General features: G+C 33.7%; 1 protein-coding gene across 11 annotated transcripts in view; it reads left to right on the plus strand.

The window, feature by feature from the left end:
* CCDC91 (coiled-coil domain containing 91) overlaps positions 1–16,849 on the plus strand; it is a 388,228-nt gene that overhangs the window by 283,283 nt on the left and 88,096 nt on the right. For all 11 annotated transcript variants that reach the window (XM_012474260.2, XM_021674873.2, XM_064377392.1 and 8 more), the window contains one exon: positions 12,055–12,168. In XM_012474260.2, the coding sequence (XP_012329683.2) occupies positions 12,055–12,168 (114 nt within the window). The remainder of the gene's footprint in view (positions 1–12,054; positions 12,169–16,849) is intronic.

Genomic DNA, 16,849 nt, shown 5'->3' on the forward strand with positions numbered 1-16,849 from the left:
TCCTCAACAAAATACTAGCAAACCAAATTCAGCAATATATTAAATTATTCATCATCACCAAATGGGATTTATCCTTGGGATACCAGGATGGTTAACGAATGCAAGTGAATTAATGGGATACAAAATGTTGACCAAATGGAGGACAAAAACCATATGATCATTTCAATCGATGGTGAAAAAGCATTTGATAAAATTCACCATTTCTTCATGATAAAAACCCCTAAAAAACTGGGTATATAAGGCAAATACTTCAATATATTAAAAGTTATATATGACAGACTCTCAGCTAGTATACTGAATTGGGAAAAACTTAAACCCTATCCTCTTAGCTCTGGAACACAACAGGGATGCTTGTTGTTCACCACTGTTATTCATCATAGTACTGGCAGCTCTAGCTAGAGGAGTCAAACAAGAAAAAGAATAAAAGGCATCCAAACTGGAAATGGAGAAGTCAACTTATCTTTTTTTGTGATGATTTTATCTTATATTTGGAAAAACCTGAAGATTCTACTGAAAAAACTATTAGAACTGATTTAAAAATTCAGTCAAGTTGCAGGATATAATATCAACATATAAAAGTCAATAGCATTTCTATATGCTAACAGTGAACAATCTGAAAAAGAAAACAAAAAGTAATACCTTTTTTTTTTACAAAAAGTAATTTTTTGTAAATTTTACAAAAAGTAATAACTTACAAAAAGTAATACCAGTAGGTACAAATAAAACTAAATACTTAAGAATTAACCTAACTAAATAAATAAAAGAGTTCTACAATGAAAACTATAAAACACTGATGGAAGAAATTGAAGATGACACCCACCGAAAAACAGAAAGATACTCTACATCCATGGATTGGAAGAATAAATATTTATTATTAAAATGTCCATAATTCTCAAAGCAGTATGTGGATTTAATGTAATGTCTATCAAAGTACAAATGACATTTTTCACAGAAATAGAAAAAACAATCCTATAATGTATATGGAACCACAAAAGTCTCAGAATAGCCAAAGCTATCCTAAGCACAAAAGGACAAAACTGGAGAAATCACATTACCTGATTTTAAATTATATTGCAGAGCTATAGTAACCAAAGCTGCATAGTACTGGCATAAAAACAGACACATAGACCAATGGAACAGAATAGAGAACCCAGAAACAAATCCACACACCCACAGTGAACTCATTTTTGACAAAGTGCCAGAAACATATTCAGTAAATTTGCTGGGAAAACTGGATAGCTGTATGCAGAAGAAGGAAACTAGACCCCCATCTCTTGCCATATACAGAAATCAAAATGGATTAAAGATTTAAATCTAAGACCTCAAACTATGAAACTACTACAAGAAAACATTCGGAAAACTCTCCAGAACATTGAACTGGGCAAAGGTTTCTTAAGTATTACCCTGCAAGCACAAACAATCAAAACAGAAGTGGACAAATGGGATCACATCAAATTAAAAAGTTCTGCATGGCAAAGGAAACAATCAACAAAAGAGACAACCCACAGAATGAGAGAAAATATTTGCAAACTACCCATATGACAAATTAATAACCAGAATATGTAAGTTCAAACAGCTCTATAGGAAACAATCTAATAATCTGATTAAAAAATCGAGAAAAGATTTGAATAGACATTTCTCAAAAGAAGACATGCAAATGGCTAACACACATATGAAAAGATGCTCAACATCATTGATCATCAGAAAAATGCAGATCAAAACTGCAATGAGATGAAATCTCACCCCAGTTAAAGTGGCTTGTATACAAAAGGCGTGCAATAACTAATGCCTAAGGATGTGGAGAAAGGAGAACCCTTATACACTGTTGATAGGATTGTAAATTAGTACAACCACTATGGAGAAGTGTTTGGAGGTTCCTCAAAAAACAAAAATAGAGCTACCATAAGATTCAGCCATGTCACTGCTGGGTATATACCCAAAAGAAAGGAAATTAGTATATCAACGAAATACCTGCACTCCTCTGTTTGACGCAGCACTAGTCGCTGTAGCTAGGATTTGGAAGCAACCTAAGTGTTTATCAACAGATGAATGAGTAAAGAAAATGTGGTACTTATACACAATGAGTACTATTAAGTCATAGAAAAGAATTATGTCATTGTTAATGAGATTAAGTCATTTGCAACAACATGAATGGAATTGGGGTTCATAATGTGAAGTGAAACAAGTTGGACACACAAAGACATACATTACATATTCTCACTCATTTGTGACATCTAAAAATCAAAGCAATTGAACCCATGGAAAAAGATAGTAGAAGGATGATTACCACAGGATGGGAAAAGAATGTAAAAATACAAAGAAATGAAAAATAGAAGTGAAAAGATCTTAAAATCAGGCAATCAATTCAAGAAGTTCTTCACATAATTTTGAAGAAAAAAAAACGAAATACAATGCAGGAAATCATAAAACTATATATTATCTCATGAAAGTAAATCTGGAATTAAAGACCATGAGTTTCTAGATTGTAAGACTTGAGTTTCTAGATAGACCTGTAACTAGGTTGATTATGAAATTGTTGAGGAACAGAGACAAGATAACATAAAAGTTCTCTCAGAGGGAAAAAACAATTTGCAAATTATGAAGACTCAGAATATAATTAGGCTTCTCACTAATCTATGAAATTCTGCAAAAAATTTTAACCTAAATATCTGTACTTGACCAAACTATCAATTATGAGTGAAGGAATAATAAAGGCATTTTTCAGAGAAAATAGATATCAAAACTTCTACATCTTATATATTTTTCTCAGTAATCTCATGGAGGAGGTACTCTACCATAGCAAAGGGTAAACCAAGAAAAAATAATCCATTGGGGTCTAGAAAGCTGGGAGATTCAATTCAAGGACTATATAGGGAACACTCAAAAATGTGACTGAGGGAGATTCCAGAATGGACATTTATTTAACAGACCTAGAGAACAACCAATCCAGTTTGGAGATAGGTCAAGGAGTTGTGTCTCCAAGAAGACAAAAAGAATGTATCATATCTTTATGTGTATTGAGACGATATATACAACTGGGAGATAATTTGGGGATTAGTTTGTAATGATTATTTACTCAGGCTAATATAATATAGCTGAAGTGACATTGTTTCATTTCATTTTTCTTTTCTTTTTTTTTTTTTTTTTCGAGATGGGGTGTTGCTCTGTCACCCAGGCTGGAGTGTAGTGGTGCAATCTCAGCTCACTGCAACCTCTGCCTCCTGTGTTCAAGCAGTTCTCGTGCCTCAGCCTCCTTGAGTAGCTAAGACTACAGGCATCTGCCATCATGCCTGGCTAATTTTTCTATTTTTAGTAGAGATAAACATAGCAACAGGGTTTGCTATGTTGGCCAGGCTGGTCTCGAACTCCTGCCCTCAAGTGATCAGCCCACCTCAGCCTACCAAAGTGCTGGGATTACAGGCATGAGCCACCACACCCAACCCATTGTTTCATTTCTGAAATTATGTCTTAAGTAGCCTTACATGCTTTTGCTCTTTGTTTTGAAACCCTGTGCAGCTTCCATGTGAATCATGTTGAACCAGTCTATTGTAGAATGGGAGACCATGGAAGGAAGAGACAAGCACTCCTACCTGAGGCCATTCTAATAGTAGCCAGCCACATTAGACTGACCAACTGGTTGCAGATACATGGAAGAGCCCAGCCAAGAAAAAGAAACTGCACAGCTGATCCCATTCCATACTGCCACCTTGCAGAATCATGACCTAAATCAAAGATTGGCAAACTTTTTCTGCAAAGGTCAAGATAGAAGTCTTTATGGGCTAAGAGGCTTAATTGAAAATATTATATAGGTGCTTATATGATGAGAAAAAAATTAACAATTTTTTTGAAATTAAAAATATATTCGTGGATTATAATTTTTAATATAAATCTAATGAAAAGAGTGGAATTCTCTTTGGGGTGATAACATTTGTTTATTATTTAAAGCTAGTTATCGCTATCCTGAAAATTGGTCACAAATGTTCATTAGGTGGTTATTAATGCTGATCTGTAATGAAATTCTACATATTTAATCTTTAAAATATCTTTTCATACAGACAAGTATGCTAAATATTGATAGTAATAAATGAACATGTGATTTTGATGGAGTTTAGTCATCACTTGGGAGGCATTTATAAAATTCAAGTCGGTTCTCTTAATACTTTCCTTTTAGCATGTCATTGCAGTACAGATTAATCACTTCCAGTTGAAAGTTAGACGAAAATTTCTTAAATGCATACGTGGATGTGGAAATATAGAAACTCCCTTTGCACTTGCATCTATGTCTGGAACTTCTGGAACTGTAGTTTAAGTTCATAAATTTGCGTGGAAATAGAAGCCTTAACTTTTTTTTTTAAGCTGTTGATGCATCGGAAGTGTATAAAGGAGCTTGACTTTGTGATTCAATGTTGATTATAGTTCAGATGATTAACCCATGGTGTAAGTCTTGCTACGTATAAGTACTATTGTGCATTATAATTTTTAATTCGTTAAGAAATTATCTAACTTGAAACAAAAGCTAATGTCTTAGTAATTGTGATTGAGTGGTTCTTCTTATTCAGATAAACTTTCAGTCAAAGCCCTGAGCTTAAAAATAATCAAAGCAAATCTTTCTTCCTGCTAAGCCATTGGACTGTTGTATAGGATGGTAAGTCAGGGTATTGAGTTTCAGTTACAGACAGAAATCCACAGAACTCACAATAGTCTAGTCCACAGAAACAAAAGAAGTTCACTGTTAGCGGTACTCATTCAGTAATACATGGTAAATTCAGATATTTTCTTAAAAACACTTTCTGATGAATAACTATGAGTTTTAAATAATTTACTTTTTCACAAGTTTTAGATATTTGTCTAACCAAGCCTTCTTTCATTTCACACGTATTTTTACTATCATCAGTTGTTTACACATCTTAGCAGATTCCAAGCCAGGTTGTACTAAATGAGTGTTTCTCAACTTTTTTGAAAAGTTTCCTACCTATAGTTGTTCCATACAACCATTCATAGAGCATAAGTTTGAATAACTTCAAACTTGACATTGATTCCTGAAATAAACAGTTCAACAAATCATCTGACTCATGAAGAGCCAAGAAAACTACTCAAAAATCATTTACTTTGTTTTTTTAATTGACTATTGATTTTGCTACCGATGCCCTCAATCACATCAAGCACTTGTTCTCACAAAAAGCTATTCATTCCAAACAAGTTCCTTTCTTCCCCCTCAGGGAAACGTTTACCTGGCTGCTTTAATTAAGCACAGTTTTAAAAACTCACCATTGGCAAATGGCTTTTCTGACTTGACTGACAAATGATCCACTCAAATTTAATTTTAGTTGTAGAGAGTGTGTGTGTGTGTGCGCGCGCATGCGTGTGCACGCATGCGAGTTCAAGGAGTCTGTTGTCTCGAGGTATTTTCTATTTAGTCATTTTTCGACTATTGCTTTCTTGTTGAGAATATTGTAATGAGTGCTTAGTCTGGTAATACTCACATATATCATATCTTTTTAGCATCGTTACAGTCTCATTGCATAATAAACACTTTTTTGAAATTTAGTGTCAAAATAATCATACTCCACTGTGCCTAAAAGTGCAACAAAGTCCTCTTTTCTTATTTTGGCATGATAGACATGCACTGGAGTTAAAAATGATAATGTTACAGCATGGCAACCTTCATGGCACTTAAATGTAGCCAAATTATGACTACGTCACTATAGTTTGTAATGTACCAAACAGGAGTATGATTGGATGAGAATCATGTCATAACATATTCTCTTTTTTTCAACATTAAAAGATATAAAAAGCATTCTGATCTAGTGGGTTGTACAAAAACGGCAACAGGCTAGATTTGGCTCATTGGTGATAGATTGCTGATCCCAGATCTACATGGATGGTTGTTGTTTTAAGTCACTAAAGTTTAATGTTGTTACACAGCAAAAAGTAATATGTTTACTATAAATTTACCCAAATCCATAGTAGAACCAAAGTGGGAAGATAGGGGGACTACAAATATCTATGTGTTAGCTTTTGGAGTGGTTCTAAGAAATAAGGCAAATTCCTCATCCACCACACTGAAAACTCAAAAGTAATGCCTGAAACTGTAAAATTGCAATAAGAATGTCAGAGATATTGTGAGAACAGGAAAAGAAAAAATAAAAGAGGTAAAGTGGTTTCTTTTGGGAAGTGGGAAACTGGTAAGGGTGGAATTCATAGGGATGGTTACAGAGGGACTTGAGCATTATTGGTAATATTCTACTTCTTAAACTGAGGGCTACATGGTGTGCTGTGCATGGTATTTATATTTTAAAATTTTCTTTACATATATTAACATAAACAAATTTTAAGAAATTAGAGAGTTTAAATTTTATTCAAGAGAATACAAGTATTGACTCATTTTTGTCTGACGTGGAAGTCATCTCTAACTCACTGCCTTCCTTCATTTTTAAGTTTTCTTATCACTTTGAGAAAATTGTGCTGCTAATCATGGGAAAACATTTGCAGGGATAGAACATACAGTACATGAACTCACACCAAGGGAGGAGGAAATATTTGAATCCCTTCATAAGTAGTTGTTAGAATATTCATGAAAATATTTTGGTAGCCTTTCCCACTGTGATTTATATTATACTTTCAGGCTACATGGTACCATATATCTATTAAAATCTTTAGAGGATTATATATTGTGAGATTTATTGATAGCGTTTACAGATGGGCTTGCAACTCCTTCCTAATAAATTAACTTTGGCTTTGTTTGAGAACAATACAGAACAACTTTAAAAGTATGTGTGTTGCAGGAAAAAGGTTCATTGTATAATATCAGGTAATACCACATTCTAGTCCCCATTTTCTTTCTGTCTTGAGTGCTCTTGCCCTCTCTCATGCTTTTTTAACATGTAATGTATTCTGCCATGTTATGATGCAGTAAGAAAGCCCTCACCAGACATGACCTTTGATCTTGGACTTCCCAGGCTCCAGAACCATGAGGCAAACATGGATCTTTTTTCTGTATAAATTACCCAGTCTGTGATATGTTACAGCAGCAGAAAATGGACTATCTATTTAGTAATACCTATTAATGGACACATTACGGTTACTAGAAAATTATACTTCTGATTATATAGGCTTGCTTCATTTTGGGGTTGCTTGTTAAATACACTAAAATGTTACTCATTTTCATAGTATTTGGGTTAAAAAACTGCATCCAGTGGGAGGGTAGCAGGAAAAACAACTGCATCCATTACAAGGATTACAGTTCATTATCCCCAAATCACTCTACTGATACTACTGAATATTAGTTTTTCTAAGTAATTAAAATCTAGAAAAGAATGAAAGTTTGGACAACCTAGAAGACTTTCTCCTAACTTTAAGTGAAACTGTTCTGTTTGTATGTTGGGATTACAAGCACAGATACAAATTTCTGGCATATATACCCTAGATCAGAGTTGTTGGCTGTGGACATAGGATGATACTATCTAAGTAATACTTTGCCAAAACAGGAAGGGAATGAAAATATGTCTGTTATTTTCCTTGTTTAGACCATTGTTTAAATTAAGAGTTAGCAACTTTTGAAGATGTTGTGCTGATGAGCTAGCCTATTTACTTTTGATAGATCATTTGGGGTAAGGCAAGGATGACTATGTATGAGATTAATAAAGACTATGTTTGCTGACTCATGTAAAGACTATACAAGTGGCAAGAAGAGCAGTCCACATGCTGTTATTGGTAGCTCTTTACATCTTATGTTGCTGACATCAGCCTTAAGCATTTAGGCTCCCCACTACCTGGTCCCAGCCTTCCTTCCTTTTCATTTTTCACAAAAGAACATTCGTCTGTAGCCAGAAGCCTCAAACATATATTCAGTTTTACTTTTGCACTCTTGTACCAAATGTCATGTAAGCTTTTATTCCTAGATAACATTCAACATGAACTGCTTATACGGATCTCTCAGTCTTAATCATCTTTCCACACATGAAACACCTATGAAACCTCAGGTCACAGCCCACCTTTTTTTTTTTTAAGACTTTCTCTGACCATTGTAGACATTGTGATATCTCCTTCCTTATAACTCAAAATAGTATTACCACGACTCATTAGCCACAATACCCTTTAAGTTCTCTTTTAGTATACAGTTATTTCAGTTTCTGTGCATTTATATTTTATTTTCACAAGAAAATTAGAAACTCATCAAGAGATACACAAATATGGCTTTCAGTATTTGGGACTATTTTTTACACAAAATAGGTATTTAGGACATATTTGACAAATGAATGTATGAACAGAGTTTGCTACCAACCACAAACTAGAACTCAGTATAACAAGTGTTATCTGATCTTTGCATCTCTAGTTTATCACTCATTTTCTAAGGTGCATATCTACTAGCACATGTTACTTTTAAGATAATACATAGTTAGATAATATGCATGTATTTCTATAGAAACAAAAAATAAGTAAAATGCACAATTTCCCCAGAAAATTAACCTCATGGTACTATGGTTTGCAACCCACAGACCAGAATTGAGTTCATTGGTGATACTTGTTTTCTGTAAATAATTGTGCTGTGTTTACAATCCTTAACAAAATTGCCCTAATAAAGGGCAGACAACCACAGGCATTTTACTGGATCATGATCCTGTGATTACTGAAATGAATAGTAGATTTCATGGATACTAAAGCATAAGTATACTTTTAAGCAATAAAGAGAAATTATAACATCTTGTGCAAAATGTCATGTAAGCTTTTAGTTCTAAATGACATTCAGCATGACCTATTTAATCATAACAGTATAAAAACTATTCCAGTCATTTATTTTTAAAAAGCAGTAAATGGAACTTCCTTTTTTTTTTTGAGACAGAGACTTACTCCATTGCCTAGGTTGAAGTGTGGTGGCTTGATTTCAGCTCAGTGCAACCTCCGCCTCCCAGGTTCAAGCAATTCTCCTGTCTCAACCTCCCGAGTAGCTGGGATTACAGGTGCCTGCCACCATGCCCAGCTGATTTTTTGTATTTTCAGTAGAGATGGGGTTTCACCTTGTTGGTCAGGCTGGTCTTGAACACCTGACCTCAGGTCATCCGCCTCCCAAAGTGCTGGGATTACAGGCATGAGCCACTGCGCCCAGCAGTATATAGAACTTTCTCCACATTTAAACACTAGTTAGATAATCATTTGGTTAGGATGTTTCTGCATATATTTTTAGATAAAAGCATTCTAGTATGACAAGAAATATGACTGATGTATTTTAACAAATACAGCATAACATAAATGTAATTGAGTACTTTTCATTCCAAACTTCATTTTAGGATAGTGTTTCTCAACTTGAAACCATCTAGTGGGTAGATACTAGGTATGCTGCTTACACACAGAATGCTTCCTCACAGCAAAGGATTGTCAGTAGTTCCAAGGTTGAGAAAGCCTGCCTTAAAGAATGCACCATGTTCAGTGGTGGAGTTATCACCAAAATATTTTGAAAAACACTTTCCAGAATTGCCTATTTGATCAGTTTTCCAAACAATGTTTTAATGACTGTATTTGATGACTGCAAATGTGCTTCATGTTTGGCGGGAAATGCAATGGTCTTGACTCATTTTCTAGGTGCAAGTATGTGGTGATTACTCATAGACGAGAAGAAAAAATGCACTATGTTCAGTGGTGGAGTTATCACCAAAATATTTTGGAAAACACTTTCCAGAATTGCCTATTTGAATGTACTTATTGGTGGAAACTCTTCATTCCTTGCAAGCTATGTTTTATTTTAGATTAATTGTCATGACTCCCAGGGATGATATATTTCATTTATGGAATCAATGAAGCATGCAGTCATTCACATACCACTTGCATACATGCAAACAAAATTTATTAATTCCAACTAATTCAGAATTGAGTCTGATTAGAAAGTAGAGGGTTAAACTTTACTTTTGTGTCACATTCAAAGGAATTATTTATAGATGAACAGTTTTTCAGGATGAGCTTCACAACCTTGACTGTCACTTAACTCTCAGCTGGGGAGGATAGAATCAAGAGAAATTTTGTACTGTAAATGGTACTTTGCCAACTCAAACACAAGGAATGGTATATCCTCAAAAATTTCAACTGAGAAGGTATTAATAATATAAACACTCAGCTCCCTGAAATGTGTTAACTGAATAACTTTTACTAACTCTTCGTATTTTTTTGGTTAAAGCTCATTTATTTAAATTGATGCTTGCTTTTAATCAAACAGGCCTGGTCAGATTTATTCATATGCTTCTTATGACAGTTTTTTATTTGCACTTGTAAAAAGCCCTGAAAACTAAGGATATTTGTAACTCACCTGTTAGCAAAACCTGACTTGAACGAATGTGAAACTATTTATGCTTTTAATTTACTCGTATAGTGTGAATATTCATATTCTTCACTACAGAATTATTAACGTGTTTTATTTCAGAGAGCTTAGTAAGTATGTAATATATTTGCCTTTCTAAATTTCAATAACTTCAAATTCTAAATTTGCAAGTGTGAAGTAAATAAGAATTATAATAGCAGATGCTTTCATTTTGAAGTTTTATTCTCATCTTTTTCTTTTATAAATTGCTATAGTTTTCCAACTTTAATCTTTTGAGATAATTATGGAAGCAGCTTTGTACTCTAATGGAGCCAATATCTAATATACTCAATGACTGAAAATAAAATAGTGAAATTTTTCAAAGACTTTCAGAATTTTCAGTTAATTTTATAAGGAAGGGAATAAAAAAATAAGTATACCTATATTAAAGTGATAAATGATATGATCAAGCAAATGACAAGAGAAAACGTGTATTGCCAATATTCCTATAAACTAAATGCTCAACATCACATAGCAATCTTTAAAAAATACAGGATAAAATTAGATGTCATTTTCCCTAAGTAAGCAAGGATTTTAAAAACTGATGAAAATACATGTTATCAAGGTTGCAAGAAAATAGCCATTCTTATGTGCTGCTTATAAGAGTAAATTTGTACAAAATATCAAAAGATATATTGAGTTTATATCCTTTGGCCCAAAATGATTCCACTTTTTGAATTGGTCCAAAGTAAATATCTCTGTGTGTGTTGCTTTGTGTTTATATTTTCGCACGCATTTAAATTTTTTACACTAAATAGACTTGAAATAGAGAATCCTTGATGTTATTTTATATTTTCTGAGCTATATATAAATATCTAAAATTAACTGGGGACAACTAAGCAAAGTCATACATGCACTCTACAAAATGAAGAACCTTCAAGAATCAAAACTGAAGAAATATTCTGAGAAACTCAAAACATTTTCCAATTGATTGCCTTGATGTCCAGTTAAAAAGGTGGTACCAATAGATGGAAATGAAAAGATTTTGCTTCATGGCATTCATTCCAATTCATGATACACTATTTTAGCAGAAAGTATTATGACTTCCTGAGAGGTGTTGTAGTTTTTCAGAATTTTAGCTTTCTTGCTGTATTTGCGATGCTGAAATCTCTTAGGTTCCTGATTACTATTTCAATAAATGGGGAGTACCATTTCCCTCCCTAGATCTCTCATTCAAATATTAGCACACTGGGTGGAATTTTTACCTCTTACTTATGTTGTCCAGTTCACAGCATCTTAACCTGGCAAGAGGACCAAACTAGCTGTAAATCTTACCACTCAGACCACACTTGATTATTGTATGATGCCAAAATTAAACGTGAATAAAACAGCTAGAGCATTAGAGTGTTCCTGGAAGAATAAACACAAGTTGGAAGTCTTATGTGGATAGTGCAAAATACAGGAAGGCAATGAATCATGTAAACATCAAATGAAAGGTTGGTAAAGAAGCCATTGGAGTCTGTCAGGCACTCCCTGCAATAAATGGCATATTCCATTCCTTTCCCTTCACTCAATTTAGGAAATGGAGTTCTGTGAAATCTCTAATAGATCCCAAAAGAGTTTGTAAGTTCTTATTCCTGTGTAAAGGTACACTTTGAATAGAATGAGCTAAAACCCACTGAAGAGGATTTTTAGTTTATATGAAATGGCCACAAATATGTCATACTGGTTACCTCCCTGACTGTTTTGCCTTCTCCCGCAAACAGGAAACTGTAAAGGCAGCAATAATAGAAGAGCAGAAGCGAAGTGAAAAGGCTGTGGAAGAGGCAGTGAAAAGAACAAGAGATGAATTGTTAGAGTATATAAAAGAACAGAAAAGGGTAAGTATCTCCTGAAGAGTTTTAATTTGTGCTTCAATAAACTCAGTCAGTGACTTCCATACAATAAGGTGAAGTTATAAGATATTTAAAATGTCCTGTGTCATCTAACCTACGAATTTTCATCTAAGGATGTTTTCTGATGTAATTATATATTCTGATAGTTGTGTCTACAAGATTAAATCTTATCTGTCAGCAGAAAGCAACAGTGAATAATTTCTTGGTAGACTCCTAGAAATGACCTATAGCATTTCCAATTTAACTTTACTCATAAAGATAATAGACAGTTCTACATTTGTAGAGTCTTTTGCTATACATTTTTAATTTCTATTTATCCTTTAAGCTTTCTGACTGTATTAACACCACTGTAGTTCTAATGGACTTAATTACAGTTAGCAAATTCAGGCTCTTCTGCCATAGTGTCCTTTCAAAACCATAACTCACAATACACTTGTAAGAATTTAGAATGCATATTAAAGCATTGAAAATATAGCATTTCTGTACAATTTGCTTTTATTAATGTTAGTCTGAACAGAGCCTGAAAATAATGGATCTAACTTGATTTGTTGTCTTTTCAACAAGTCTTCAGTCCTCTAAGCAATACACAGAATAAGAAATTCTTTAACATTAGATGTTTACTGTAATCTTCTCTGTAATATATATAATAAAATAAAAATTTTTACATGCAGTGTTTTAGGATGTTTTCTTTATATGTTTAATGTATGTTATATATCATATAAATATGATATTTAAGTATTATTTGTGTGTAAATATGTTGCAAATATACATTGCATTGCATAATGTAACAAAACAAGCATATACTGTGTCTGAGAAAATTTGACAAAATAGCTAAACTTAATTGGTCAAAATGACCAAATAAATAGAAAATGTAAGATATTATCCTGCAGTTGGTAGTTCAAGTAGTATACTAAAAGCTTATGACACTACTTTAGTCCTATACTCTTTTTTTTTTTTGAGACGGAGTCTCACTCTGTCGCCCAGCCTGGCACACTGCAACCTCCGCTTCCCAGATACAAGCAATTCTTCTGCTCCAGCCTCCTGAGTAGCTTGGATTACAGGCGCCTGCCACCATACCCAGCTAATTTTATTTTTTATTTTTAGCAGAGATGGAAGTTCACCATGTTGGCCAGGCTGGTCTTGAACTCCTGACTTTAAGTGATTCAGCAACCTCGGCTTCCCAAAGTGCAGGGAATATAGACACGAGCCACCACTCCCAGCTGTCTAATACTCTTAACTTGAAGTCAAATTTGGTATGATACAAAGAAAATCAGGCCAGGCACGGTGTCTCATGCCTGTAGTCCCAGCACTTTGGGAGGCCAAGGCGGGCAGATCATCGTCAGGAGTTCAAGAGCAGCTGGCCAACATGGTGAAACCCCTTCTTCACTAAAAATACAAAAATTAGCCAGGCATGGTGGTGGGTGCCTGTAATCCCAGCTACTCAGGAGGCTGAGGCAGGAAAATCTCTTGAACCCAAGAAAAAGAAAAGAAAAAAGAAAATTTCCACCTCTTGATGGCTACAATTAGGTTTCAACAAAGGAGAATTTGTCACTAGAGTGAAAAATTACTAAGTAGTCTTTCCAGATAAATTAACCGTTCACAGAAACATTTTGTGTGGGATTAAATCTTTGTACAGTTTACCTCAGGGTGTTTTTTAAAGCATTTTTACTCAAACAAATTCCTGATAGGTGCCTAATCTCCTAAAGAGAAAATTCTGAGCCAAAAGAATCAATTGGCTTTGCAAGGAGTATTATGTTCACAGAAAACTCCTATTTCTATATGTACCCACAAAGAATTTATTTTAAATAATCTTGTTCAGAAGCAATCATGCAGCAAAGGAATTATAGGTACAATTTATATGCTACAGTGATTGCAACTGTGAAAGAACATAAGTTTGAAATAAATTCAAGACTTCTTGTGGATATATCCTGTTTCATCATCTTCTCTTTTTAAAATTATTTTATCTTAGTAAGAACACAACATAAAATCTACTCTTGGCCGGGCGTGGTGGCCCACGCCTGTAATCCCAGCACTTTGGGAGGCCGAGGTGGGTGAATCACAAGGTCAAGAGATCGAGACCATCATGGTCAACATGATGAAACCCCGTCTCTCCTAAAGATACAGAAAATTAGCTGGGCATGGTGGCGCGTGCCTGTAATCCTAGCTACTCAGGAGGCTGAGGCAGGAGAATTGCCTGAACCCAGGAGGCGGAGGTTGCGGTGAGCTGAGATTGCGCCATTGCACTCCAGCCTGGGTAACAAGAGTGAAACTCCGTCTCAAAAAAAAAAAAAAAAAAAAAAAAAATCTACTCTTAAAATTTTAAGTCTATAATACTTTATCATTGACTATAGATATACAGTGTTGTACAGCAAATCTTTAGAGCTTATTCATCTTGCTTGACTGAAACTTTATGCCATTGTTTGGGTACTTTCTGTTTCCCTCTCTCCGCATCTTCTGGTATCCACCGGTCCACTTTGATTCTATGAATAGAACCAGCAATGTATCTTTCTGTAACTGGCTTATTTCACTTAGTATAATGCCCTCAAGGATAATCCATGCTGTTCTGTATTGCAGAATTTTCTTTAAAGCTGAGTGGTATTTGGTTATACATATTTTCTTTATCCATTCATCTGTCAATGGATATTTTGGTTGTTTCCCCATTTTTAGTATCTTGTCTTAATAGTATATGGCCACTCCTTATTTGAGCTCTAAATCTGAATGAGAAATTATGTAACAAAGCAAACTCATTCATAGGATTATTTTAGACTAACATTTCTTTGATTGACATGGAAGATTTTCTTAAAGGAAAAGAATTTTGAAGATAAAATTATTTTCCTGTCAAACTGAGTTATGTGGCTACCATAAGAAGTGCTTATAAGGAGAATAAGAAATGCTTTTTTAAGAGATATCTGGTCCCCGCATGAAGCAAATTAACTTTGGAAAGAACTGTCCGTGTACTCTGACATTTAGTCTGTATGTTCTTGCAAATCATGTTAAAGGCCTAATACTCATTTGTATTAGTCAGTAAACCAGTTACCATATGTGGGGACATTATTAAAATAACAAACTATCACATTAGGTTCCATTTGCACTGATATTCTACTTCTCTTTGCTTATTTCCTTATATATTAAGAATAATAATACTAATACCTACATTACAGAATTGTTATGAGCTAATACATGTAATAAAATAGCAGTTATAGTAAGAGCTCAATAAATACGTGTTATGCTTGTTATCATTTTTACCACATTATTTATAGAAAATGGAAACAACAGCATTATTGCTGCTAATTTTAAAATATGCTCTTTAGTGTTTGTTGTTCTTTTCCTCTGAAGTTGATAATGTGAATTCTAAAATTTTGTTTCACTTCTGTTATTAATTCACAGAGGATTAAAACTGATTCAATCAGTACACTTGTAGGAAATTTCTTATTTCCACTTTGGGATTTTAAAGTTTTAATAACACATACTGTGGAATATTTTTAATATTTGTATGTATCTCTCCAAATAGAAAAGCTATAAAAAAGAAAGTGAATAAACGATTAGAAATGAAAGCACCAACTAATTACTAACCTTTTTATTATGTAAATTTTAAAAAAATTGAGATTCCCTATACCCTTCTGAAAATGTATTTCAGTGTTTTGAGTAAATTTTTATGACTCTCTTGGAGTTTGGAAAATTTTCAAACACAAAAAAAGTATCTCAGAGCTTATAAACTAATACTTAGGAAAAACAATAGTTTTTTTTTTAGCAAATTCATAATCTTCTTGTCTGTTTCCAAAAGACTAAATTAGGGTAACTCACATCTGCTTCTTCTTTTGGAAGATGGATTTCTATTTGCATCAGAGAATAACACATTTCCAGAATAAAAATTTTCCTTTCCCCTCTCCAGGTTTTTTTTTTAAACTAGAGAGTCAACTTGAGATTTTCAGCATTAGACAACTCAAAAGCCCAGTAGACCTTGTTTCCAACTGAGCTTGAATTTCAGCCTGTGAAGTAATCTTCTGTTCTTGAAGTTTTGAAAATCTTTGAAGGAAGAAGTCTACTGTTGTATTAGGTCCTACCTTTTATGTCTTTTGTCTAGCAGTCTTTCATTAGACATCACCATACTCTTAACAAATTCACAAATTCACTAAAAGTTTGAAATGAAGTCTTTTTCCTACATCTTTTTTTTAGTCTTTTAGAAGACAGAAAAACACAGAATAAAAAATTCCAAATGCTTTATTTTCAAATAACTTATGGATTATCTGACAATATAAAACACAGTAGATTTATAAATTGCTATATAGGGTTACATAGCTTTTTCTGTGTATCTGAAATTAATAAGTTTTTAATCGGCTATCCATTCTTGTTGAGTAGTAACATTATACTCAGAATTATACTAGAATTAAAGTTAGAATTCCACAGAGAATATTTTAATTTTAAATGCTTTTTACCAATTTTTACGTGTCACATCAATAGAGATGTCACTAAACTTTATAAATACCTAGTATTTGTCTGGTCTAAACATTTTAGGACAAAGGGGCTACCTCTACATGTACTAATTAAGTAAACTGTAATTTACACTCAATTTACATCCTAAATTATTTACTACATCGGATATATAGTACTTGTAGTATTAGTCCAAGTCATAATCATAACCAAAAATTAGTGTGTAATGAAAATA

This window comes from Aotus nancymaae, unplaced genomic scaffold (genome assembly GCF_030222135.1).
Source record: "Aotus nancymaae isolate 86718 unplaced genomic scaffold, 86718_ANA_hifiasm-v0.15.2.pri h1tg000016l, whole genome shotgun sequence".
Classification (NCBI taxonomy): Eukaryota; Metazoa; Chordata; class Mammalia; order Primates; family Aotidae; genus Aotus; species Aotus nancymaae.